The 25,293-nt window shown below is 35.7% G+C and overlaps 1 protein-coding gene and 1 long non-coding RNA gene across 2 annotated transcripts; both read left to right on the top strand.

Moving 5' to 3' along the window:
- Positions 1-6,070: 6,070 nt before the first annotated feature.
- LOC103400167 (uncharacterized) lies at positions 6,071-6,876 on the top strand. The gene is made up of 3 exons (XR_011576816.1): positions 6,071-6,218; positions 6,351-6,393; positions 6,533-6,876. It is a non-coding gene; the product is annotated as an uncharacterized lncRNA (long non-coding RNA).
- A 16,469-nt stretch (positions 6,877-23,345) lies between these two features.
- On the top strand, positions 23,346-25,207 carry LOC103400171 (uncharacterized). The gene is made up of 3 exons (XM_008338841.3): positions 23,346-23,592; positions 23,903-24,357; positions 24,487-25,207. Exons 1-3 carry the CDS (start codon positions 23,514-23,516, stop codon positions 25,039-25,041), a joined length of 1,089 nt encoding a protein of 362 aa, XP_008337063.3. The 5' UTR covers positions 23,346-23,513; the 3' UTR covers positions 25,042-25,207.
- The last annotated feature ends 86 nt before the right edge of the window (positions 25,208-25,293 follow it).

Here is a 25,293-nt window from a genome sequence, read left to right as displayed (position 1 = left end):
AAAGACTCAAATATTATATTATTTAATCTATATTTATTTATATTTTATTATTAATTTATCACTTTTTTTGTTTCTAGAATCATCTCTCTATCTGCCAATAACTTTTCATTTTTTTTCATCTTAACCCATTCCTCTTTTCCTCCGCCAGTCTCTCCATCTCATCTCCCTCTTTGTATCTTGTTTCACCATTTTTCTAAAATTCTCTTCCTCTCCGTATACCTCTCCCTATTTTCCTCTGCCCACTTTCTCCCTCCCCTGTCCCACTTTTCTTCATCCACTCTCCCTCTCTTTTCCTTATGCAGAGATTCGCGCAGAGGGTTTATCGGAGCTCTCCACCCAGCGCCTTCACCGATTTTCTAGGAAAATCTCAAATTTTTCGGGTGATTTTGCCTTTTTATTTTGAATTTGTGTGGGAATTCGTCTGCAGGTGCTTAATTCTGGGGGTTTTTCATTTTTGTTTTGAATTTTAGGTATTTATTTTGAGATTTAAGCAATGGGTTTGAGATCTAGGCATGGGTAAGGGAGTCGGAGTTGCAGACAACAAAGGCGTGCAAACGATGTTAGAGATAGGATTAGGAATCCCATGCTTTTTGGGGGGTCTCACTAGGACGACCTAGCGAAACACTTAGTCAGAACGAGTCCGACTTAGTCTTATTTAAGTTTAGTCCAACTCGCATCAAACACGGGATTAGGAATCTTAGCAAAGCAATCTAGTCCAGTGAACTCTAATAAGGGCAAACAAACATGCCCTAAAAGGCCAAATGCATTTCTACCTCTAATAAAAAACAGCCTAGTCAATTTTATTAAAATATTATTATTTTTATTATAAAATAATAATAAAAATCATTTATTTTATAAAATGAGAAGAAAGCGTAGTTTCCTCCGCTGAGATAAACGCACCCCCTCACCCTCATCTCTCTCCAATTTCTTCCATCAAAACCTATAAAAGAACATCTTTCCCGATTTCAATTTCTCAACTTCTCATTTTCTTTCCCAATTATTGTCAAAACCCTAGATTATTGAAAGTTCAGAAATTGTGGGCAAAGGAGGTTGTGCAGATCTAATTGAGGACGATCATAGACCAATTGCCTGGAACCCAGAAGAAAATTTAAAGAATTGAACTTTGATTTGATTTATTTCTTTACCGACGAGAGGTTGAAGGTTATGGGAAGAGCTGGCGTTGACATTGACAACGTGGATCTGGTTGTGGCGACTGAGTTCGGGTGCTTGGTGGTGAATGTCCCCACGGCCAACACCGTTGCGGCCGTTGAGCACATGATTGCTCTCGTCAAATGGCCCGACTTTTAGATCTATTGATTCTAGGCTAGTCTCTTGCCTGGCTTGGGCTGGGTGCCAACCTATTAGGTTGGGGTGGAGCAAATTGAAGGGAAGCCGGTCTGTTTTTTGGTCTGGGTGCCGGCTTAAGATCAGCAGTGGAACTGCTTTTATGATATGCTTTCATCTCATGCTTGCTTTTGCTTACATTAATGCGAGAGGTTTTTCTGTAACCATCACACGAGGTGGTACACCACGTGTCCACTCTCCATTAATGCAATTGTTTTATGTTATCTTGATGATTGTGGTTTATGCTTTGGGAACCTTTATTGGGAAATGTTTTACTACCGTGCATTACTTTCTTGGGAGTTGCCATGCTTATGCAATATTATGACTTGAGACATTATCCATGGCATGTTTTCGTATGATTTACTTGCTCGTCATATATGCTTGATGATGTCCAAAGATGCTTTAATAGTAGTTTCTTGGCCAATGACCAACTCTATGTGTATGTTCACATGCACCGGTGCGTTCATGCATTTACTTTGGATACAGATTAGGTGTTAGCATGTACTAGGCAAATAGGACTTATATGGGAGCGCATAGCACCAATTTCACATATATGTAGTACTAGAACATAAACATTATACACCTAGTCTATTCATTTCATAGGATCTTTACATAAACTCATGTGTCTGCATTGTCTGATGAGCATCCCATAATGTTGATTATTGATTTATGATTACTGCTGCTTGGATTTCGACTTTCCGTTAGTGCTATGAAATATTATATTTAATGTTATTAACATTATCAATGACATACTCTGGAATTGTGATTCTACTTGTCTTTTTCCTCTAAATAATTTTATATTTCGAGTAAGAGTATTATTACATTATTCTTTTATCACCTCGTTTTGCGTACTTACATAGTACAATACTATGCGAACTCATATTTGTTTTACAGCTAAGGATTACCTACACTTTTGAAAAGAAAAGGTTTTAGAAAAACTATTACTTTGCCCACTCACATTTCTATTTTGCGCCCCTCCAAGTCCTAGTATTGATTTCCTAGTATGGCGAGAGCTTTTTGATGGTTTTGCTGACCTTGATACAACGTACGAATTTACTTTCCCTTTTTTGTATAAATGTCCATCATGTTTGAGATGAGAATATTACAATTTACTATTTATTTATACTTTGGCATTCACGTGTGTATTAATAGCTCCAACCCTTTTATGCGCACTCACGATTAGTTTTATACTTAGACTTTTAGGTTAGATTTAATGCTCTCACACTTTTTCCACATCATCTACATTTTATGGCTTCGTTACTTTTTATGTATCGGCCAATACGATTTGATTCGAGTGTCCATATGAACATTCTAGGTCAAGGTGTGTCACCTATGGTTTTAGAAAATTGTAATTACTCATTATTCGATCATAAGTCTAACAGTAAGTGATTATTTTACTTTTGTTATTTAACTTTCTCCTCCATCATTGAATTAAGATCAAATGATAGATGACGATAATTTTCTTGAACCATGTGTTCTAGGAGAATGAGATTGATGAAATTTAGATGTTTTTGTTTTCTAATAAAAATTATTACTAGCAACGTCCTTTTCTTCTTATTCTTTTAGAAAATTGATAATGAGGAGGAGAACTAATCAAACATAGAAAATTGGGTGTAGAGTGATGAAGAGAGAGCAACTTACACGGTAAATAATATACTTCATTGGAACGTTCTATGCTAATGATAAAATATTATATAAATAAAAATTTACACATATGATTATATCATTAATAAAAAGTAATATGATAATATTATGTACTCGTGTTATGAATGATTTCTCAAAAATGGGCACCAAACTGGAAGCGACAAGGATTATCTGCCATCCGACTTCCGATGCCCTCCCGTGTTCTCCTGTTTGTGTAGTTACGGTTAAGTCATGTCAACAATTTATATTACTATTCATTTTTGTTTTATTATCTCTATAAAAAAATATAAAATATTAATGTGACTTAACCTTGATCACACAAAATAAGAAGACACGGAAGAGCACCGGAAATAAGAGAGAAGACAATTCTTGTCCAACTGGAAGGCATCACTGCCTTAAGAGTTATATAGGGAAGTATGACACCGAACGGGTTTTGGGAAACAAAGCTTTGATGGTTTGATTGTAGAACAGCTAGCTAGCTGGGGCCATCTAGTCTAGCCAACACACTCGTCTGTCGATGCATAGATTACAACATTGTTTTCTTTTTCTTAGTCAAGTTGTCAACTTGACAAGTTGTGAGTTTGTCAGTTGTTCCAAATAAACCACTCCTCTAACAGGATTCTCTTTCATTTTTTTTCTTTTCCTTCCATCTTTTTCTTTTACACTTTCTTATTTTATCTTTTTTTTATTATAAAAAATTAATATAAAATATTGACGTAACTTAACTGTCATCATCGTTCAAATATGAAAAAAAAAAGAAAGGGAAAAAAAAAGAGGATAGAATCCTATTCCTCTAAAATTTTCAATCATAAATCTGTCTCCCTCTCTCTCAACAAGTTGAGCGTAGAGTTAGCTAGGTGGGTCCACCTAAGCATAGTTCCTATAATCTTCCCTACTAATTAAACAATATCAATAGACTAGTTTCTTGTTAAGCCTTTGTGTAGATCAATAAAAAAGGATCTCGCAATTATGTCAGTTCTGAGAGATCTTAAGGATCTCTTAATTATGTTCGTTCATAGTACATCGTACGGTTAGAAATTATTTAAAATTTAAAATTCAAATATAAATAGTACATAACGAAAACTGACCGCACAATATATGATAAACGAATACGATTGTGGTATCCCTAGGATCTTTAGGAAAAGAATCCGACAATCAATCTAAGTGGTGAGAGACGATGAATTAATAACTAATAAGTTAGGATTAGAACATACCATATGGTAAATATATCGTGTTTGAATGGAAATACCCAAATGCACCCGTTTAAAACTTTAAATAAAAATTCACACCACCTGTCATTATATAAATGAAGAGAGGTTTTTTTTTTTTTTTTTTTTCAAGTTGTTAATTTTTTGATTAAACTTTGTTTACTACCCTAATGTTTCGTGGTTTTTAACATTTAGTACATAAAGTTTTTTTTAGTTCTAGAGTCATACCTAAAGTGTAAATTTTGGACAGTCTCATATATCCGTTAGTCAAACCGTTAAGTTTCCAGTTAAGTAATGACGTGACGCCCATGTGGATAATGACTAGGCGCTACGTGTGATATAGGCCCACATAAATATTAAAAATTAAAAAAAAAATATTTCTGGGTTGTCCCCTACCTTAACCCCCGACACCCATCATCCTTGCCCTCTTCTCTCGCTTCAACGCCATCCCCAAGCCCTCCCTCCCTTCTCTCATGTACCCACTCAACCCTCTTCAATCCCCCGCACATCCAACCTTCCCCCTCCCTCTTCAACTCCACTCTTTTCTCCCCTGATCCTTCCATACCCGACCCACCTCTCCCTTACCACCATACCCTAACCCCACCCATTTGATGGGCAGTGGTCAACAAAACCCAGATTTATGGCCGAAGAGTCACACCCACCAGATTTGTCAACGGTGGAGAACAAAACCCAGCGGCCAGAGAAGACGGTGATGGTAGCGGCGTTTCGAGTAGACGAAAGGAACCCGTCAATTGCACATGGCAGCAACCTCGACCGGTCAGATGACGACGTTTCACCTTGATTGCAGGTCTGAGGCTTCGTTGGACTATGTGGACCGGGAATTTAAGGAATAGACGCTCAGACGTCTCTGATTTGATGAAAAAGGCAAGAGACTTAAAAATGGTTGTGAGATCTAAGATTGAGGGTTTTCGTTGGTTTTGAAGAAATCAGAGGCATTGTTTGGGTTTTCTGCGAAATGGAGGATGCAGAGGGAAGTGGGGTGAGGGTGAGGGTGAGGGTGCAAAGGACGAATCTGGAGGTGGGTTTAGATGAGGGGTTGCTGGTCCAGGGGGATGTCCTTCTTGGCTTGGATCTTGGCCTTGACATTGTCGATGGTGTCGAAGAGCGGAGAGAAGCAAGAGCAAAGAGAGGTTGAGAGATAGAGAGAGTGTGTGCAGGGGTAGGGTTTTTTTTAAATTTTAATTTTTTTTTATAAATACTTTTATTTAATTATTTATTTTAATATTTTAATATTTTTAATGACACGTGGCGCACAGTCATTGTCCACATGGGCGCCACGTCATCACTTAACTGGAAACTTAACGGTTTAACTAACAGATGTATGAGACTGTTCCAAAATTTACACTTTAGGTATGATTATGAGACGAAAAAAACTTTATGTACTAAATGTTGAAAACCATGAAACATTAGGGTAATAAACAGAATTTAACCCTTAATTTTTTAACCATGTAGTTCACCACTTGTATAGTGATACATAGTGTTCTATTTTGTATCCCGGACACATTGAATTATAGTAGGGAAAAAAAAAATTAATGTGTCCAGAACATGAAATAGTACACCACATGTAATTATCCATTAAATTTTGGTCCAAATGTTAAGCAAAGATATTAGTGGTAAACCATAAACAAAGCAAACACAAAACAAAAGAAGAAAACATTGGTTAAAGGTAGATGAGTTGGAGCGCAGTCTGGCAGTGTGACTTTCGCGGAGACCCTCTGAAAAAGAAAAGTATTAAAATCAATAATACATCCAGTATTATTGGACAGGTAAGCAGGCACTTGCATGAGCCCGCCCTACTGCCTTCCATGCATCATCATTCATCAGTCTCTCCCTATAAATCCACACACTAATGTCTCATAACATACAAGCCAAACTAAGATACTCCCCTTCTTCTTCTTCCATAAATATAATCAAGATGGCTTTGTCATCAAGAACGCTCGTAGCTTCCATGCTTGTCTCTTTTCTGCTTCTCCAATATCTCACTAAAGCAGCTAATCATCAGTATGAGACGATAATATATCGACACATATATACCATATGTTTCTTTCAACTTTCAAATGGTGTATTCAAATTTTCTTCAATGATTTAAGAAAATATATGAATTGAGAAGTATTTGTGCCTAACTATTTTCAGATGGACGTCAATGGAGCACCAAGCCCCCAGGCCCCGACATTAGGTACGTCACGCTCTTTCATCTTCGATTCTCTATTGACATCCAGTCTTTAAGAAAATTTGAGTTCATAACTTACCATGAAAGTTGTTAGTTATAATTTCATATGTCCAATTAATTAATTGTGCAAAATATATGTGTGCAGATTGTGGGGTGGCATGTGAAGGAAGGTGCAAACTATCATCGAGGCCTCGTCTCTGCAAAAGGGCATGTGGGAGTTGTTGTGACAAGTGCAATTGTGTTCCTCCAGGCACTTCTGCCAACTATGAGTCATGTCCTTGCTATTTTAACCTCAAAACCCACAATGACACCCGCAAATGCCCTTAATACGCTTGTAAGCAATGCATAATGAAACTTTTGAAGTGAGAGTAATAATTTCCTTTCTATTATTCAATTAAAATTTCACCAAAATAAATAAAACGATAATGTTTTGGCATGGAGATTGTATTAAGATTGCATTGTAACTAATAAAAACTTTTTTTTTTTAAATTCTTTTGTTTTATTTGATGAGTATTCAATTTGTTGGATGATGTATTTTTATTTGTTTTTTAAGTTATCAATAATTTTTTGAAGTTCCCTAATTATTTAGTAAATTAACATAAACATGTCGTAAGTGGTGAATTGCCCTAGTAAATAGGATATTCCTCTTCAACCTAACGTATCTTGAGTTTAAATTCTTCCTCTTCTCATTATACTTAGAGAAAATTGTAGCAACAGTCTCTCAACTTTAACTCAATTGGAGCAATGGTTTCTCAATAAAAATTCATGACCATTGGTCTCTTAACTCGTTAAAACGTGCAACTATGGTCATTTTCGTCAAGTTCGTTAGAACATTTTCACGTTCCATGCACGTGAGGCTAAATCAAGGGGCAAATATGAGAAAATTGTAGAAATAGTCCCTTAACTTTAACTCTATTGGAGAAATTATCCCTCAACTTTAACCAAATTGGAGCAACGGTCTCTCAACTTTAATCCAATTGTAACAATGATTCTTCCAACATGACTCGTTCTGATAGAGTTTATGAAAAAGATCATAGCTGCACGTTTTGAGAAATTAAAGGACCAATGGTCATAGATTTTTAGTTGAAAGACCATTGCTTCAATTGGATTAAAGTTGAATGACTATTGCTATAATTTCTTTCATTACTTTAACTTAGAATAGTAATATCACTTATAATAAATAAATAAAACATAAATATATCATGCAGTTTACTAATCCCCTCTGCTCGATATACACCATATGGTCGTAAAGTTAAATTCTTGTGTGAGATAAATAATCTACGTATGGAGTTATAACCTCTCCCGGAGCACGTGTATAAACATACATATGCATTACATGTTGGTGTATTTCCTTCTTTCCTTTTTCGATTATTTTGCTCCTTTAGTTTTTTTCTTGAAAATTATTTGGCTCCTAGATCACACGTATGTATTGTTAATCATGCTTAGTGAGAGTGAGATTTTCTATAATTAATTTAATCCCGACAGTTTTCAAAGTTCACACTCGATTGGTCAAATGAATCTGAGCTGTGCATCCCCAATCAAATAAAAAAGAAGAGCTGAGCTGTACGTCACTCTACCAAATAACTACTCCCATACGGAAAATAATCATTGCCGGATCCTTTTTCTGATTAATTTTCATTAGGTAATATTTATATTTAATTTTAAATTTTAAATTATTTCTGACTACTTAATATACGATGAATTGATATGATTACAAGATCCCCCCATACAACACAACTTGAACTCGGCCACCAAATATTCTCTTTTTTCTCAGAGATCTTTCGGTGTACTTCACTAGTACGTGACGATATAATCTTAACTACATATTATTAAAACTTTAATTAAAATCTTATAAATTATCTTTTAATCACCCTAATAAAAACCGAATAGAAATTAAAACCAAAGGTAGTAATATAATTTCACACAAACTAAATATTAATTTTTTTAAGCCTCACCGACATATGATTATAACATATCTCTAATATTAAGAAATTAAAAAATAAATAAATAAAATAAAATAAAAAATAAAAAAAAAAACCCTTATCCCCTCTCTTCCAACTCACACATTATCTCTCACTCTCTTCCTCTTTCCTTCTATTTTAAAAACAAAAACAAAAAATATGTGCTTTTTTTTTTTTTTTACCAAAAGAGAAAACGTTACAATTTTATATAACATACAAATTCTAAAAGGTGTTAGGCGTTAGTAGGGCGGTGATTGGGACCTAGCGCTTTGGCAGCTAAGTTGGGTCTAAGTGACACACCCCGACTTGAATGTCCACCTGAACTCCGAATTAAGCTGTGTTGGCCAACACCCGGAAGTTGACGAAGCCATAAAGTATAGTGATGTGGAAAATGTGAATAAATTTAAACCTAAAAGTGCCTAAATAAGAGTGCGCATGTAAGCAGAAATGAGGTAGGATAATAATTATACCAGTAAAGGTAGCCACCTATACTAAGATTTTCCAAGAATTAATCTTCATCAAGTAATCACATAACGTCCATAATCGCATAATCTCGAATAAGCAAACATATCATATCAAGTGCTCATCGACACATACTGACACACGAGTTCCTGCAGACATATTTTGACATGAACATGACTGGGTGTAACAATAATATATGCTCTAGTACTACAATCACATGAAGACTGGCACAATGCGCAGCATATACGAGTCCTAATTGCCTATAGCAATCTAGGACATGACTAGTACCTACAATGGATCCAAAGTGAGCGTACGGTGCGATGTGCACATACACGTGAAAGACTGACCCTAGCTCGAGCGAGTACTAACGCCGGTGCGACAATGATGAACAATTAACATAAATACAATCACGTAACAGTAAATCGATAATTCACATCGACATAATAGTAATAAATAAAATATTAATTAAAATCCCATAAAAGTACGCATACATGTGCATCCCGTAGGATTTATGATAATTTCGTAATTTTCTATTATTTCGCTAATTCTTATAAACATTAGTCTAATCTAGGCATACGTAGGAAATTCTTTTTCAAATGTATAAATGGAAACTAACAATCATATATATATATAAAAGAAAGATCCACTCACAGTTACTTGCGATGTCACATTTGTTCAAGCTAGAAAGCTAGAGTCTCCGATAGTAAAAATATTCCAGAGAATATTCCTAGAATATTCTGAGCCCATTTCAGAAATGGGCCGGGCTGGAATTATGGCCCAAAGGCTTGGGTTTAAGGTTTAGGCCGGGTTTGGGCCTGGTATGGGCTTAGGCCTTTTTTTTCAGGTTGGGTCGAGTTGACCTGGTTCTTGTCGCCGGTTTTCGCAAAGAAGAAAGCCAGAACTTTAGAAGCTCTGTTCATCCCCAAAACTCAGCTAAACCTAGCAACCCAATATATGAAGTTAAAGCCCAAGATTTGGCCAGAAATATACCATTGGGTTCCTCGACCGTGGCCAAAGTTGGCCAGAAAATAGCTCAAAATTGCCGGAGTATTTCCCCAAGGTGTTTTCTGCGTCCAAAACATCGCCAAAACATGTATACAACTCAAAAATCGAAACGGTGATATGGGTGTACGAGAGAGAGAAAGAGAGAGAGAAAGAGAGAGAGAAAGAGAGAGAGAGAGAGAGAGAGAGAGAGAGAGATGAGGTGGAGTGAAGGAGGAGAGGAAACACATGGCAAAAAATGATAGGAGAGTTTGGGTGAGTGTGGTGAGGTGGCAACAAAGGAGTGGAGGAAGTGAGGTGAGAGAGAGACCAAGGTATCTGGAGGTGAGGATCCAGAACAAGGGAAATGAGTGAGAGTCCCATGTGGGTGGGTCTCACTGGACAAAAAACTAAAAAAAAATGTTAAAATAATAAAGGGCCAATTACCTAGAATAGTGAAATTATTAAGGTACCTTTTGACTTCGTAAGTCCGTAAAATCCCCATAGTAACTCCAAATTCAATTCCGATTGTGCCTACGTGTTCGTATCGTCGCGTACTACACAAATATGCCAACAGAATGAGTCATATGTCTCTCTCTAAACAATGGTCAACGGAAATCAATCCTTACCTCTAGGGGCATTTTCGTCAATTCACTCTTTTAAAATTAATAAAATCGTAAAATTAGGGACGCGTTGTCACACTAAGGCATTGGTGGCTAAACTAGGTCTAGGCAGGAGTAGAGTGAGAAAATGTTATAAATCTTAGTGTTCTTGTTCTGGGTTTTGGCTTTGAAAAATGGAAGGTGGGAGTTGGGAATTTTGGATGCTGAGGGGCAATCGGGGAGACGCATAGGATGAGGAATAACAAAAAGTTAACAATATTAAGGTGTTTAACTAGGTGGACATGTGTCATCCTTTTAGAGAGGCTACAACTTTTTATGGGTGCAGAAGATTTCTACTAGTTTTGTAAAGTTTGCAATCTTAGTTACTTATGTTAACTTTTTGTTAAAATGTAGGGTAAATTATATTTTGCACCCTCAAGTTTGGGTGCAATTGCAACCATGTACATCATCTTTAAAACATTACAATTTGATACATCAAATATAATTTAATTGCAATTTCATACAATCAGTTACATAATTTGTTAGATTGGTTGTTAAGTAATGATGTGGCAGTTATGGGACACAGTTTTTAATAAGGTGGATGCCAACTTTGTGTCATGTGGATACAAATTTAAAAAAAAAAAACAATTATTGAAATATTTAATAAATTAAAGGGTAAATTACACTTTCATATCTCAGGTTTGGGTTATATTTCAATTCCTTACAACATCTTTAAAACATTTCACTTTCATACCTTAAGTACTATTTTATTTCAAAATAATACCTCCGTTACTTTTTTCATCCATTGATCCGTTAAATGTTGACGTGGCTACCACATATATGCCACGTGGCTGCCAAATGTCTGCCACGTGGCAGAAAAAAAAATATTTTTTAAAAAAACCTGAATTTTTACAAAAAAAAAAATTGAAACCCCAGCGACCCACATCTGCAAGAAGAAGAAGAAGAAGAGGAAGACGGAGGAAGAAAGAAAGAAAAAAACCCCAAAATCCCCCATCATCCACCCCTGAAAATCCCACCCAAGATTAGGTGGATCTACCATAAAACCAGTCCAAAAATCATCTCAAACTCGTATTTTCAAAACTCACCCACACTGAAAATCACCAGATTGCGGAAGGAGGAAGGTCGCGCAGGGAGAGGGGGGAGTTGGGTCTCAAGCGGGGAGAGGACGGGAGGAAGGTCGCACGGGGAGAAGGGGAGCTGGGTCTCCGACTGGGAGGGGGGAGGGGGCAGGCGACAGGAGAAGGGTCGTGGGCGGAGGGTTTTTTTTTTTTGTCTTTTCTTCCTCCCTCCTCTTCCTCTTCTTCTTCCTGCTGCAGATGCGGGTCGCTCAAATTTTTTTCCCTTCTTCTTCTTCTTGCAGATGTGGGTTGCTTGGGGGGGGGGGAATGGATAGTTTCAATTTTTTTTCTTTCTTTCTTCCTCCCTCTTCTTCTTCTTGTTCTTGCAGATGTGGGTCACTGGGGGGAGGGATAGTTTCAATTTTTTTTTCTTTCTTCCTTCCTCCCTCTTCTTCTTCTTCTTCTTCTTGTTCTTGCAGATGTGGGTCACTGGGGTATTCAATTTCTTTTTTCTTTTCTTTTTTTTTTTGTAAAAAATCAGGTTTTTTAAAAAATATTTTTTTTACCACGTGACAGACATTTGGCAGCCACGTCAGTATTTAACGAATCAATGGATGAAAAATGTAACGGAGATAGTATTTTGAAATAAAATAGTACTTAAGGTATGAAAGTGAAATGTTTTAAAGATGTTGTAAAGAATTGAAATAGAGCACAAACCTGAGGTATGAAAGTGTAATTTACCCTAAATTAAAATGTCCAAAAAAAAAATTAATAATCAACCCCATCCCACCGCCACCGTCACCACCACCCGACACCTCTTCTCTCTCTGCTCCACCCCTTCTCCCCTCCTCCACCATCCCCACACCTCTTATCTCTCAGACCAACCTCATCGTCCACAACCACCAACAACACGCCCCTCCATCACCATTAACCCTCGAAACCACACCCACCAAGACCAAATCGCAGCAATTCAAATCTGGTGTGGTTTGAAATTTGGAATTTCTCGGATCCGTCGAAATTGAAAGCGACTGTGGCTAAAATCTGGCGTGGTTGAAAGAGGGAAACCTAAGTCAACACGTGGGAGAAAGAATGGTGGGTATGGTCGCAGCTCTGCTGTGGCGACGACTCTGGGTGGGTGGCTGGGTGGGTGGGTTCTTTTGTTCTTCTTATGCTTCAATGGGTGGGTTCCGGAAGTGGGTTAGCATCATGGCTTTGAGCAACGATGTAGCCATGGCTGAGATGCCAAGAGAGCTAGAAGATTCTAGATTGAATCCAAGGTTGTGGGTGTTGGGATTACGAATAACGAGGTCTCCACCGCTGCCAATTGAGTGACGACTCATGGTTTGATGAGGATACGTTTCAACCCCAAAATGGGATATGGCGTTTGTGTGTGCTTTGGATGGTTGGGATTTCCGCATTCGTGAGTGCAACGACTTTGGTGAAAGCTTTGTGCGTACTCTAATTTTGCAACAAAGATGATTGTGGGGAACAATGTCCAAAATGCCATTTCGCCGATATTATCGGTTTTTCACGTTACCGATATTTTAATAGGTATCCATCGGGTTTTCGTCAAAATATAGCGACATTACCGATATTTTAATAGGTATCCAACGGGTTTCCGTCGTCATAGCTGCCAAGATCTGCGCCCCTCTCTGCAATCTATGCTCAGACCCATCAAAATGAGCAATCCATTTTCTCCAGAAGTGGCCGGAATATGGGTTGGGTGTCCTTGGGGTCATCGGGGTTCCTCTGCACGTCACCGTGCTTCCCAGAGACGGAGGAGAGGGAGGAAGAGTTCAGGAGGGTGGTGGAGATGCTGCACTGGCATCGGGGTGGATGAATTTGGGTGTGCCTGGGTGTGGGTGCAAACGGGGAAATGGAGTCATCTGTGCGTCGGCGTGCTTCCCAGAGACGGAGGAGAGGGAGGGAGAGTTCAGGAGGGTGGTGGAGATGCTACGCTGGCATCGGGGTGGACAAATCTGGGTGTGCCTGGGTGTGGGTGCGATCGGGGAAATGGAGTGAGAGAACGAGAGTTCGAGAGAGAGATAGAGTTGAGAACTAAGAAAGAGTAAAGGGTCCGAGAGAGACTCGGGAAAAGAGAGAGAGAGATAGGGTAAGGGTTAGTGGGCTGCCACGTGGCAGCGTGACGGAGAGTGAGAATCAAGATGGAGGGTCTAGATTAGATTAGGATAAAGGACTCAATTGCACAATTTATATAATTTCAGGGAAAGAGTGAAAATATAAATTAATATGGGGGTCCAGATTAGATTAGGATAAAGGACTCAATTTCAGGGAAAGAGTGAAAATATATAATTTCAGGGAAAAAGTGAAAAATTTGAACCTCAAAGAGTGAAAAATTTGCCAGCTCGCTATATAAACAACTTAAATTAGTTAAATCCATCATGCAATGCATTTCCTTCCAATTTTTTGTGATAAACTAATAGATAATTGACTAAATAAACATCATACAAAGTTTCAATAAAAATTTCCAAGTTTTTCTTACAATTTCCGTGGTTTCCATATTATTTTTATCGATATCGATAATATCCCGATATTTCCATCGATATTTCCGTGTTTTTGGACTACCGATATTTCCGATATCATCGATATTTAATACCTTAGTGGGGAATAAAGGTGAGGTAAGGGATTTCAAGATGGTTTTGAGTGAATCTGAGCTGGGATGTGGGTTCTTGGTTCTAGGTTGCATTTCAATTTGAGTTTCCTGTTGTCGATGTTTTTAAATTTGATGAGGATGTGGGTTCTAGGTTTTTGGTTTTGGGTATTGGGTTTTGGTTCATCATCGTCGATTTCCACAAGTCAAAGTTGAAGACGATGTCGTCTCTTTTTTTTTTCTTATCTTCTTCTTCTTTTTGTAAACTTTTTCTTAAATTGTTCTTAACCATTTGATACATGTGTGGCAGCCACGTCAACGTAAATATGTCTCATCACTTGCCACATCTTCACTTAACAGATAATTTAACATATTTTTTAACGGTCGTATGAAATTGAAATAAAATAATAACTAAGTTTTGAGATTGAAATGTTTTTAAAAGATATTGTATGAGGTTTCAATGACATTCAAATCCAAAAGGATAAAATATAATTTACCCTAAAAAGTAACAAAAATCAATTTACAGTGGGGAGAAATGCTAGCTACATTCTCCTCTTACCTCTGCGGACCCTTTTTCCTACCCGCCTTCCCCATTCATTGGTTGCCATGTGGATTATCACTTAAAACAATGTATTAAATGTTTTTTAAAAACATGTAACTCCTATTCCCTTTATAACCCCTTATAAATCAATTCAAACTCATCATTTATTTTATCTAAAGTTAAACACTCCTACTCCCTTTCTTCTTATCTTTTATTTTTTTCTTTTATCTAAAGTTAAACACACCTTAAACTCTAATTTTCACGATTTATCTTTCCCCTTCCCCGTCTTTCGTCCATAATCCCAACTCCACGGACACCAATATGATATCCTCTTTTTTTTTTTTTTTTTTTTTTTGTGATTCTGTCTAAACTTTGGGGCTGCAAAAGGAGGGATTTGGAGATTGAGATGGTTTAAATTAAATGGTCATCGCTAACATTGTTTTACAAATCTCTGCCTAGCGCCCTCCAGATCCCGCCTAGGCATTAGGCGATTGGTCACCGCTCCAATTAATGTCCAGGTGTTTGAAATTAAGAAATAACGCCTAGACTTGTTGAGATGCTAGCCTAGCCCGGCTAGACTCGCCTAGGTCGCGACTCACTTAGATAGAAAATAGATAACTTTCAATTTGCTTTTTTTTTTTCCAACAAATTGTAAGAAACTTATTGAATACTTAAATGAACACACATTATATGCTTGTTCCCCATACTTTCATTAAGTTTCAATACTTCATAATATATATATCATTTTATTTTATAGTTTATGATGAAATTATACATATTTTAAGTATAAAAGACACTTATTTACACGAAATATAATATATTTATTTAAATCTGTCTAGTCCACCTAGACGCTCACTTGGTCATTATGCTCCAACCCACTTTCGGACTAATGTTTAGCGCCTTTTAGAACCTTGATTGCTGATAGAGATTTCGATGCGAGGAGAGCGGCGATCCGGAGAGGACCCTAGAGGTAGTGGTGGCTGAAGTGAACAAAAAGGTCGATGGAGGTGACGGTCTTTGATTTCAGAGGGGCGTGGAGATGATGACCATTGACGACTGCTCAGCAAATATGGTCACAATTTTTTTGATGACGAATTTGAGTTTTTTTTCTACCACGGTTCAATTTCTGTGATGTGGGTTTGGGGATTAATTGGTGTGGGTTGAGGTTTTCTGCAATTTAGAATTGATAAACATAAACGTGAACATGTGGGTTTGGGGATTTTTGTTGGAATAATAGACGGCCAGGCCAGGCTCGGGGAAGGAGACTTCGAGTTTTTTATTTTTTATTTTTGGTGAGTTTACTGAGCGAAGGAAAAAAAAAGGAAAAAGGAAATACATGTTTTTAAACACATTAAATGAATAATGTTAGAGATATTAAATTTTTAAAAGTGCATTTTTGCTCATCACCATTTAATGTGGTGTATGCTCACCACTTATTTTCATTGTTAGATGAGTTTGATTTTTGAGATTTGTGCCTATCAACTATACGAATTTGAAAATTCAAACTTATCTAATTGTGATAAATAGGGTGGTGAGCATACACCACACTGACTAGTGATGAGCAAAAATGCTCCTAATTTTTAAACCAAATTTGCAAACCAAATGATATGTCACAAGTAAGAAATAAGTATTTTAATCAACATTTTAGTAATAATTCAATCGTCAATATCCACATCATTTTGTTTAAATATTTTGTCTCCCTCACATGACTAGACCTGGCAGTTTTTGACACGACACGAAAACGACACGAAAATAACGGATTTCGGGTCAACACGATAACTTATCGGGTCACTATCGGGTGATCCGTTAAGAACCCGTTAATAACGGGTTCTTAGCAGGTATACACGCGGGTAACACGTAGGTAACCCGTTTCGACCCGTTAAGAAAAAAATTATTTTAATAATTTTAAAGTTTAATTACTAAAAGATTTATTATAAAATACAATAGTCGTATTAATATATACAATATATTCTATATTAAATATATAGTTTTGTATTATTGTTCTATATAAATTATAAAAAAATAAAAAAAAGTTTTAGTCATTATTTATTTTTATTATGAGAGTTCCTTATTATCATTACTAGGATAAATTTTACATAACATATTCTTGTCCAAAATTAAAATATACTAGTATAGTATTTGTATATGCAAGAACTAAGAAGACATACATACAAGTATGAAAAATGTGAAAGAACATATAAACACTCGTGATTTATCATTATTCCTTCACGAATAGATAATTGTTACACTTATATTATCGTTTAGATTTTTAAAATCCTTCAAACCCTCATGAATAATGTTTTTTATTTGAGGGCAAAATTAATAAAATTAATAATAATTATTGTAGAAATGTAAAAAATGTAAAAAAATATATATACAATCACTCATATATAAAAAATGTAAATAATTTAAATTAAAGATCAAATTTATTCATTACATTCTTATAGGGTCGAGGCGTGTATATGTACAAAATCATCAAAATCGGAGCTAAAATAACCGTTAAATTGTGATTTTTCGTTTATAACCGTCGAAAACTTTTGTTCCGTTACGTAATCTCTGAATGTTTGTTTTTTACAATTTTTTACGTTTGCAATCTCGGAATGTGTACAAATAAGTTTGACGGTTGGATCGTTGAAAAAAGTTTCGTAGAATGCATATTACATCAAAACAGTAGATTAAACAAACACTTAGAGTTAATATTATACTTCTATTAAGTATAAAATAAGTTTTGTGGTATCCACTAGTGTAAATACTTTAAATTAAAGATCAAATTTATTTATTACATTCTTATAGGGTCGAGGAGTGTATTTGTAAAGAATCATCAAAATCGGAGCTAAAATAACCGTTAAATTGTGATTTTTCGTTTATAACCGTTGATAACTTTTGTTCCGTCACGTAATCTCTGAATGTTTGTTTTTTACGATTTTTTACGTATGCAATCTTGGAATGCGTAAAAATAAGTTTGATGGTTAGATCGTTAAAAAACGTTTCGTAGAATGCATATTGCGTCAAAATAGTAGATTAAACAAACACTTAAAGTTAATATTATACTTCTATTAAGTATAAAAAAAAGATTTTGTAGTATCCACTAGTGTAAATACTTTAAATTAAAGATCAAATTTATTCATTACATTCTTATAGGGTCGAGGAGTGTATCTGTAAAAAATCATCAAAATCGGAGCTAAAATAACCGTTAAATTGTGATTTTTCGTTTATAACTGTCGAAAACTTTTGTTCCGTTACGCAATCTCTGAATGTTTGTTTTTTACAATTTTTTACGTATGCAATCTCGGAATGTGTATAAATAAGTTTGAAAGTTGGATCGTTGAAAAAAGTTTCGTAGAATGCATATTGCGTCAAAACAGTAGATTAAACAAACACTTAGAGTTAATATTATACTTCTATCAAGTATAAAATAAGTTTTTGTGGTATCCACTAGTGTAAATACTTTAAATTAAAGATCAAATTTATTCATTACATTCTTATAGGGTCGAGGAGTGTATCTGTAAAAAATCATCAAAATCGGAGCTAAAATAACCGTTAAATTGTGATTTTTCATTTATAACCGTCGAAAACTTTTGTTCCGTTACGTAATCTCTGAATCTTTATTTTTTATGATTTTTTACGTATGCAATCTCGGAATGTGTACAAATACTTTTGACGGTTGGATTGTTGAAAAAAGTTTCGTAGAATGCATTTTGCGTCAAAACGGTAGATTAAACAAACACTTAAGAGTTAATATTATACTTCTATTAAGTATAAAATAAGTTTTTGTGGTATCCACTAGTGTAAATACTTTAAATTAAAGATCAAATTTATTCATTACATTCATATAGGGTTGAGGAGTGTATCTGTAAAAAATCATCAAAATCGGAGCTAAAATAACCGTTAAATTGTGATTTTTTTGTTTATAACCGTTGATAACTTTTGTTCCGTTACGTAATCTCTGAATGTTTGTTTTTTACGATTTTTTATGTATGAAATCTTGGAATGTGTACAAATAAGTTTGACGGTTAGATCGTTAAAAAAAGTTTCGTAGAATGCATATTGCGTCAAAATAGTAGATTAAACAAACACTTAAAGTTAATATTATACTTCTATTAAGTATAAAAAAAGATTTTGTGGTATCCATTAGTGTAAATACTTTAAATTAAAGATCAGATTTATTCATTACATTCTTATAGGGTCGAGGAGTGTATTTGTAAAAAATCATCAAAATCGGAGCTAAAATAACCGTTAAATTATGATTTTTCGTTTATAACCGTCGAAAACTTTTGTTCCGTTACGTAATCTCTGAATGTTTGTTTTTTACGATTTTTTATGTATGCGATCTCAGAATGTGTACAAATAAGTTTGACGGTTGGATCGTTGAAAAAAGTTTCATAGAATGCATATTGCGTCAAAACAGTAGATTAAACAAACACTTAGAGTTAATATTATACTTCTATTAAGTATAAAATAAGTTTTTGTGGTATCTACTAGTGCAAATACTTTAAATTAAAGATCAAATTTATTCATTACATTCTTATAGGGTCGAGGAGTGTATCTGTAAAAAATCATCAAAATCGGAGCTTAAATAACCGTTAAATTGTGATTTTTCGTTTATAACCGTCGAAAACTTTTGTTCCGTTACGTAATCTCTGAATGTTTGTTTTTTACGATTTTTTATGTATGCGATCTCGGAATGTGTACAAATAAGTTTGACGGTTGGATCGTTGAAAAAAGTTTCGTAGAATGCATATTGCGTCAAAACAGTAGATTAAACAAACACTTAGAGTTAATATTATACTTCTATTAAGTATAAAATAAGTTTTTGTGGTATCTACTAGTGTAAATACTTTAAATTAAAGATCAAATTTATTCATTACATTCTTATAGGGTCAAGGAGTGTATCGGTAAAAAATCATCAAAATCGGAGCTAAAATAACTGTTAAATTGTGATTTTTCGTTTATAACCGTCGAAAACTTTTGGTCCGTTACGTAATTTCTGAATGTTTGTTTTTTACGATTTTTTATGTATGCGATCTCGGAATGTGTACAAATAAGTTTGATGGTTGGATCGTTGAAAAAAGTTTCGTAGAATGCTTGCGTCAAAACAATAGATTAAACAAACACTTAAAGTTAATATTATACTTCTATTAAGTATAAAATAAGTTTTTGTGGTATCTACTAGTGTAAATACTTTAAATTAAAGATCAAATTTATTCATTACATTCTTATAGGGTCGAGGAGTGTATCTGTAAAAAAATCATTAAAATCGGAGCTAAAATAACCGTTAAATTGTGATTTTTCGTTTATAACCGTCGATAACTTTTGTTCCGTTACGTAATATTTGAATGTTTGTTTTTTTACAATTTTTTACGTATGCAATCTTGGAATGTGTACAAATAAGTTTGACGGTTGGATCGTTGAAAAAAGCTTGTCATTACGAGTGTTTATATATTTTTTCTATATTTTTTTACACTTCTACATTAATTAAAAAACTATTAAAGACTTTAGGTAAGCGAAAATATACTTAAAACAAAATTGCGTTTTTATGTTTTGGATGTGATAATATGGAATGTATATACTTATTTAGTATTATGTTTTTCATTTGATTATTTATTGGTTTAAAATATATTTTCCTTAACGGGTAACGGATCGGGTCATATTACCTGTTAATATTACCAGGTCGATTTCGGGTCGTGTCATTTTACCCGTTTATTTTAACGGGTGTTACACGACACGACCCGTTAAGATATCGGGTATGACACGAAAACGACACGAACACGGAAAACACGACACGAATGCCAGGTCTACACATGACCTCACATTAAATGATAGTGGAGTTTACATGACAACCAATAACTGGGAAAGAGGAAAAGGCAAGAGAGATAGGTAGCTAGCATTCCTCTTACAAGAAGATTGGGAACTAGTCCCCACCTCTTCCCACCTCTTGTTCCCACCCCTTCTCCCCCAACCCCAATGGGGGTTTTAGCCTCCATGAGACTACTATATTTGAAGTTCTAATTAGAAATTTCATCCATAATGAGTCGGATAATGGGACTAGATCTACAATTTGGGTTAGCAACTTCCTTTTTTGGGTAGCAAAAAATTAGGCTACAACTAGCCCCAAAAAACAGTGGGTCCCACGAAAAAAGTAGCAACCTATGTGAGTCAAATTTTACCACTCCCTTCACTTGCGAATACACTTACACTATCCTTTTATTTATTTATTTTTTATTCTTCTTTTTTACATATTTTTGTTCGAAAGGTCCTCCTCCATTTTGTTTGTAAGTTTAATGCTTAAGACATAAAATGATATAAGATATTATACTAAAAGGGCTTACTTTTATTAATTTCAAACATTATTCTAAAAATCTCCATCTAGCATTGTCTAGGCCCCACCTTGGAGCTAGGCGGCTAGTTACCGCCCCGATTCATGCCTGGGCGTTTGAAAATTAAGAAATGGTGCCTAGACCGCCTAGGCACCCGTCTAACCCGTCTATACCCGCCTAGGTTGCGACTCACTTAGACAGAAAATAGATAACTTTCATTTGCATTTTATTTTTTTCAATAAATTGTAATAAACTTGTTGAATACTTAAATGAACACAGATTATAAGTTTGTTCTCCATATTTTCATTATGTTCCAATACTTCATAATATATATGTCATTCTATTTTGTAGTTTATGATGAAATTATATATATATATATATATATATAAAGTATAAACAAGCATTTATTTACACGAAATATAATAGATTTACTTAAATCCGCCTAGTCCGTCTAGGTGCCCACCTAGGCCCCGCCTAACAGCTTAGGCGCTAGGTCCCAGCCCACCGCCTGATTAGCGCCTAGCGTCTTTTAGAATCTTTCAAAATAAAAACACAATACATATTAAAATGACATTGACAGTTTAGAGACTTAAACACAAAACATAAACAAACAACATACCTAAATTGTAAAGGTATTACAATTTAATTATTTGAAATAATACACAAGGAAACACACTTATACTGTAAAGCCATTACAATTTAGTTATTTAAATGCTACAAGCACAAGACTTAGTCTCTATGTGCATGTCCATTCTACATGTGTGCAATGAAATTATTTTGGAAAACGAAGTGGGCATTTGGATCTTCCAACAGATGAGATTGAGATAAGAGAATCTAATCTAGCGAACGGTTCATAAGTGATGAAATCTAATTTTGACAAAATTTTTTTTTTTTTAGATTGAAAAGTTCATAAAAAAAAAATTAAGATAACACACATTGAAACACCCAACTATATAGGTAGTACACCCAATTAAATAATCAATGCTATCAAATGAACAAATTAGTCTATCCGATTGAAACAATCAGTATAATCTGACGTACCAAATGAGATGTAAAAATAGAATATATCAATTATTTCATTCACTCAACACATAATGTTATACATTACATTTTAAGTAGTTCCCTCCCTAGTCAATGAGAATTTTTATAGCAAAGCCCGCATGGACACCGTACAAAAACTCTGCAGATGAAAGTGTGCGTTGAGAAATTTTATGGGTACAAATAGATTGAAATTAAAATTGTAATGTACCGTATATCATATGATTCAATTACCATTAACCTTATAAGATAGGACATTGCTTGGTTCCTGACCAGTAAAAATTTAATTTTCTCACCCAATGACAAGGACCAATTAATTGTCTTTCCACACTTGCACAATAGGTGGAAACTCAAAATCTTTGGGTAAGAGGTGGCGCTATGAGTTGTGTTTGAGTTTGGGTAGTACTATCCACACACTCATTTTTATCTTGGACACATCACTCTCAATTTTTTGCATTATGATCAAATAAATTGAAGAAGAACAACAGACAAAAATTAGCAAAAGTATGCGAAAAGTAAAAAACATGTGTGAACAGCAACCCCATTGAGTTTATCCACTTACTTCTGTGTCATGACACACGATAATAATATTTTAAAAATAATAATGTAATAGTAATTAGTCATACTAAACCAATACATACTTGTATCATTTCATAACAAAAAGTCACACTTGGATAATCTTACCACTATATAAGCAGTGGCAAATTCAAAAAAAATATTCTTGGGGGGTTAATGAGGAAATAGAATGCGCAGAGTGCAAAATTTTTGTACGAAAGCCTATGGCATTTAGTCAAACAGTTAGTGGGCTACAGTCATCGGTTGAGCCATATTGCGTGCCTATCGACAACTTCCAAGCGGGTCTTTCAACACATGTCAATATACGCAAGAATGTTTGTCGATAGATGACAACAACACATACACAAAAGGCAATAGGCAATGTTGAGTGATGCAGAGTATCACTCAAGCATTTGTCCCACACCTTATTTGCACAAAGCAAGGGGTCATCGAAGGCACTCCTCATCAATTTTTTCGGTCGCTACTAATAATAAGCTCACTATTATGTTATGAGTGGAAAAAAAAACCTCCTAGAAAGGGTGGAAAAAACTCCTCTCGTTATCTTTTTATTTTAGTAAGAAATCACATATTGATTTTATGTCATATACTAAGAAAAAAAATTGAAAAGAATGATTTTCATTACTCTAAAAATCTCATTTTATTTGTCATATACTATGCTCGAAAAGCCGTCACAATTCAAATGATGAAACCTTAACGGCTAGTTTAGCCAACGTGTCAAATTCGACGAACTGCACGCGCCAACGGTCACATTCCCGTTTCGTTTAAGAAACCCAGTTCACCAAACCACCTCTTTATAATCCTTCCAAACTTTATCCCAAAGCCATCGACTTTTCTCGTCTCTTTCAAGAATTTGAATTTCAGCGCCCACTGCTTTCTTTCTCCGATCTCCAACTTCCGATCCGTCGATCTTTTTCCGGCGACCCTTTCCGTTTCTCAGCGACTTTTCAATTCGGATTCAATGGAGACTCCATCGTCAATCAGGAGAGTCACGAGGTCTCAGACTTCGGTCGCTCAGAACAGCAGCAACCCCCTTTCAAGTGAGTTCTCTCACTTTCTTTTGTTTCCTTCCAAACAATCGAATGATCGTGGAAAATAAAATATGGGTACTTAGGGTTCATGATGCATGGGTTTTAATGGGTTTATCTTATCAAAAATCTGATTTTCTTTTCTTGAATATGTAATTTTCAATCAGAATCGGGACTTTTAATACTTGGGCTTTGATGGGTTTATCATAAATTTGATTTTCGTATCTTGAATCATTAAATTTTCAATCAGAAATCCGGATTTTAATACATGGTTTTCAATGAATTTTGCTTTTCTTTTCTTGTTTTGTTAATCTTTCTTCAGGAAAGACTGAAGATTCTGAGAAGGCTCTCTCGAAATCGAGACCAAGAAATGGGAAGCAACAACAAGATCGGTCTGCACTGATTGACATCACCAACGATTCTCCGATAGTTGGACTTGCAATGGGAAGCTTGGAGACTCCATCGTCGGCCATACTCAAACAGAGAAGCTGCAGAGCCAAGAACACACCTGGGTCCGGAGAGGCCTTGCTGAGAGGTCAAGTCAAGACCCTTTTGCAGCAAGTTGAAGAGGAGGCTGAGCTCTCAAAGATATCGCTCGAAAGCCGCCCTATTTGCCTTATTCAAGGCCTTATCGCCAACTCTCCGATGGGACTCCTCGCGCCAACGCCAGCGAACACGCCACAGGTCTCTGATCTCTCTGTTGGTGCAAGCGGAAGGAACAAAGTTGGTCCGAGTTGTGAGCAACCTTCAGTTGTTCAAGAACAATTAATTTCGCAGGTTGGTTTCTTCACCTATTTTTCATCTGGTGCAATAATCTGATTGTATTTACTTGTTTTAACTTTTAGGTTTGCCTCAAAAAATTGTAAATTACTGATTTTTTTTTTTTCATCCATGCAAATGTGGTAGGTGGTATGTGACATCTTTGAAGGAAAAAATCAGGGGAGCCTCGAATCTCAGAAGAGTATCCTGAGCCGCTCTCTGCTGCTGGATTTCTCCGAGAAGTCTGAAATCTCCTCACTTTCATCAGAGTGCTCCTCTGTGATTACTGACAGCAAGGAGAAGTCATCATCCCCAGATGATGACAATGCATCCATCTGGTCGATGCAGGTCAATGCCAGCACCCATGATGAAGATGAGGAAGAAGCAGCCGATGACGAAGAAGACTATTATCTGAAGCTGAATGAATGTTATGGAATGGAAGAAGAAAAGGAGAAAGATGGAGGATACAATGTGGAGGAGCTTTGTGATGGCATTAGCAATATTTGCGTCAATGAGACGAGAAGGATTCCCAAGTTTGAAGGAAAGCATACCAGATTTGTGTATGACAGTGAAGATGAAATCGTTGAAGAAGAAGAAGGATCTGCAAAGACTCCGGAATCAGCTTCGCCGGGTGCCCTGCGGCTGAAGGGATTGCCAACACCAAAGGGGAAGCACCTACGGTTTCTTGAGGAGGAAGACTGATAGATTCTGGTTTCGAAGTGCTGAAGTTGTTTGGTTTTCTTTCTTGATAACCATGTTAGCGAAATGCTTTGTTTTTTGTTTTGGATTTCATGACACCAAAAAAATGACATGATTGTCATTCATCACTTTGATTTTTAATGAATGAAATATTCTTTGCTAGTTTTAACCAGTTGGTGCCTCTGTTTATTTGGATGCAAGTTTAATTGAATTTATAGCGATCAACCACCCCTACTCCTCCCGGCGAGAAGGCGA

The sequence above is a fragment of the Malus domestica genome, chromosome 15 (genome assembly GCF_042453785.1).
Source record: "Malus domestica chromosome 15, GDT2T_hap1".
In the NCBI taxonomy this organism is placed as follows: domain Eukaryota; kingdom Viridiplantae; phylum Streptophyta; class Magnoliopsida; order Rosales; family Rosaceae; genus Malus; species Malus domestica.
This window is presented reverse-complemented; position numbering and strand designations above follow the sequence as displayed.

Excerpts from the sequence above, each read along its gene's own strand:
- LOC103400171 (XM_008338841.3), top strand. The coding sequence starts at position 23,514 with ATGGAGACTCCATCGTCAATCAGGAGAGTCACGAGGTCTCAGACTTCG. Across the intron at positions 23,593-23,902 it reads CAGCAGCAACCCCCTTTCAA|GAAAGACTGAAGATTCTGAG; the intron begins GTGAGTTCTCTC and ends ATCTTTCTTCAG. Across the intron at positions 24,358-24,486 it reads AAGAACAATTAATTTCGCAG|GTGGTATGTGACATCTTTGA; the intron begins GTTGGTTTCTTC and ends CAAATGTGGTAG.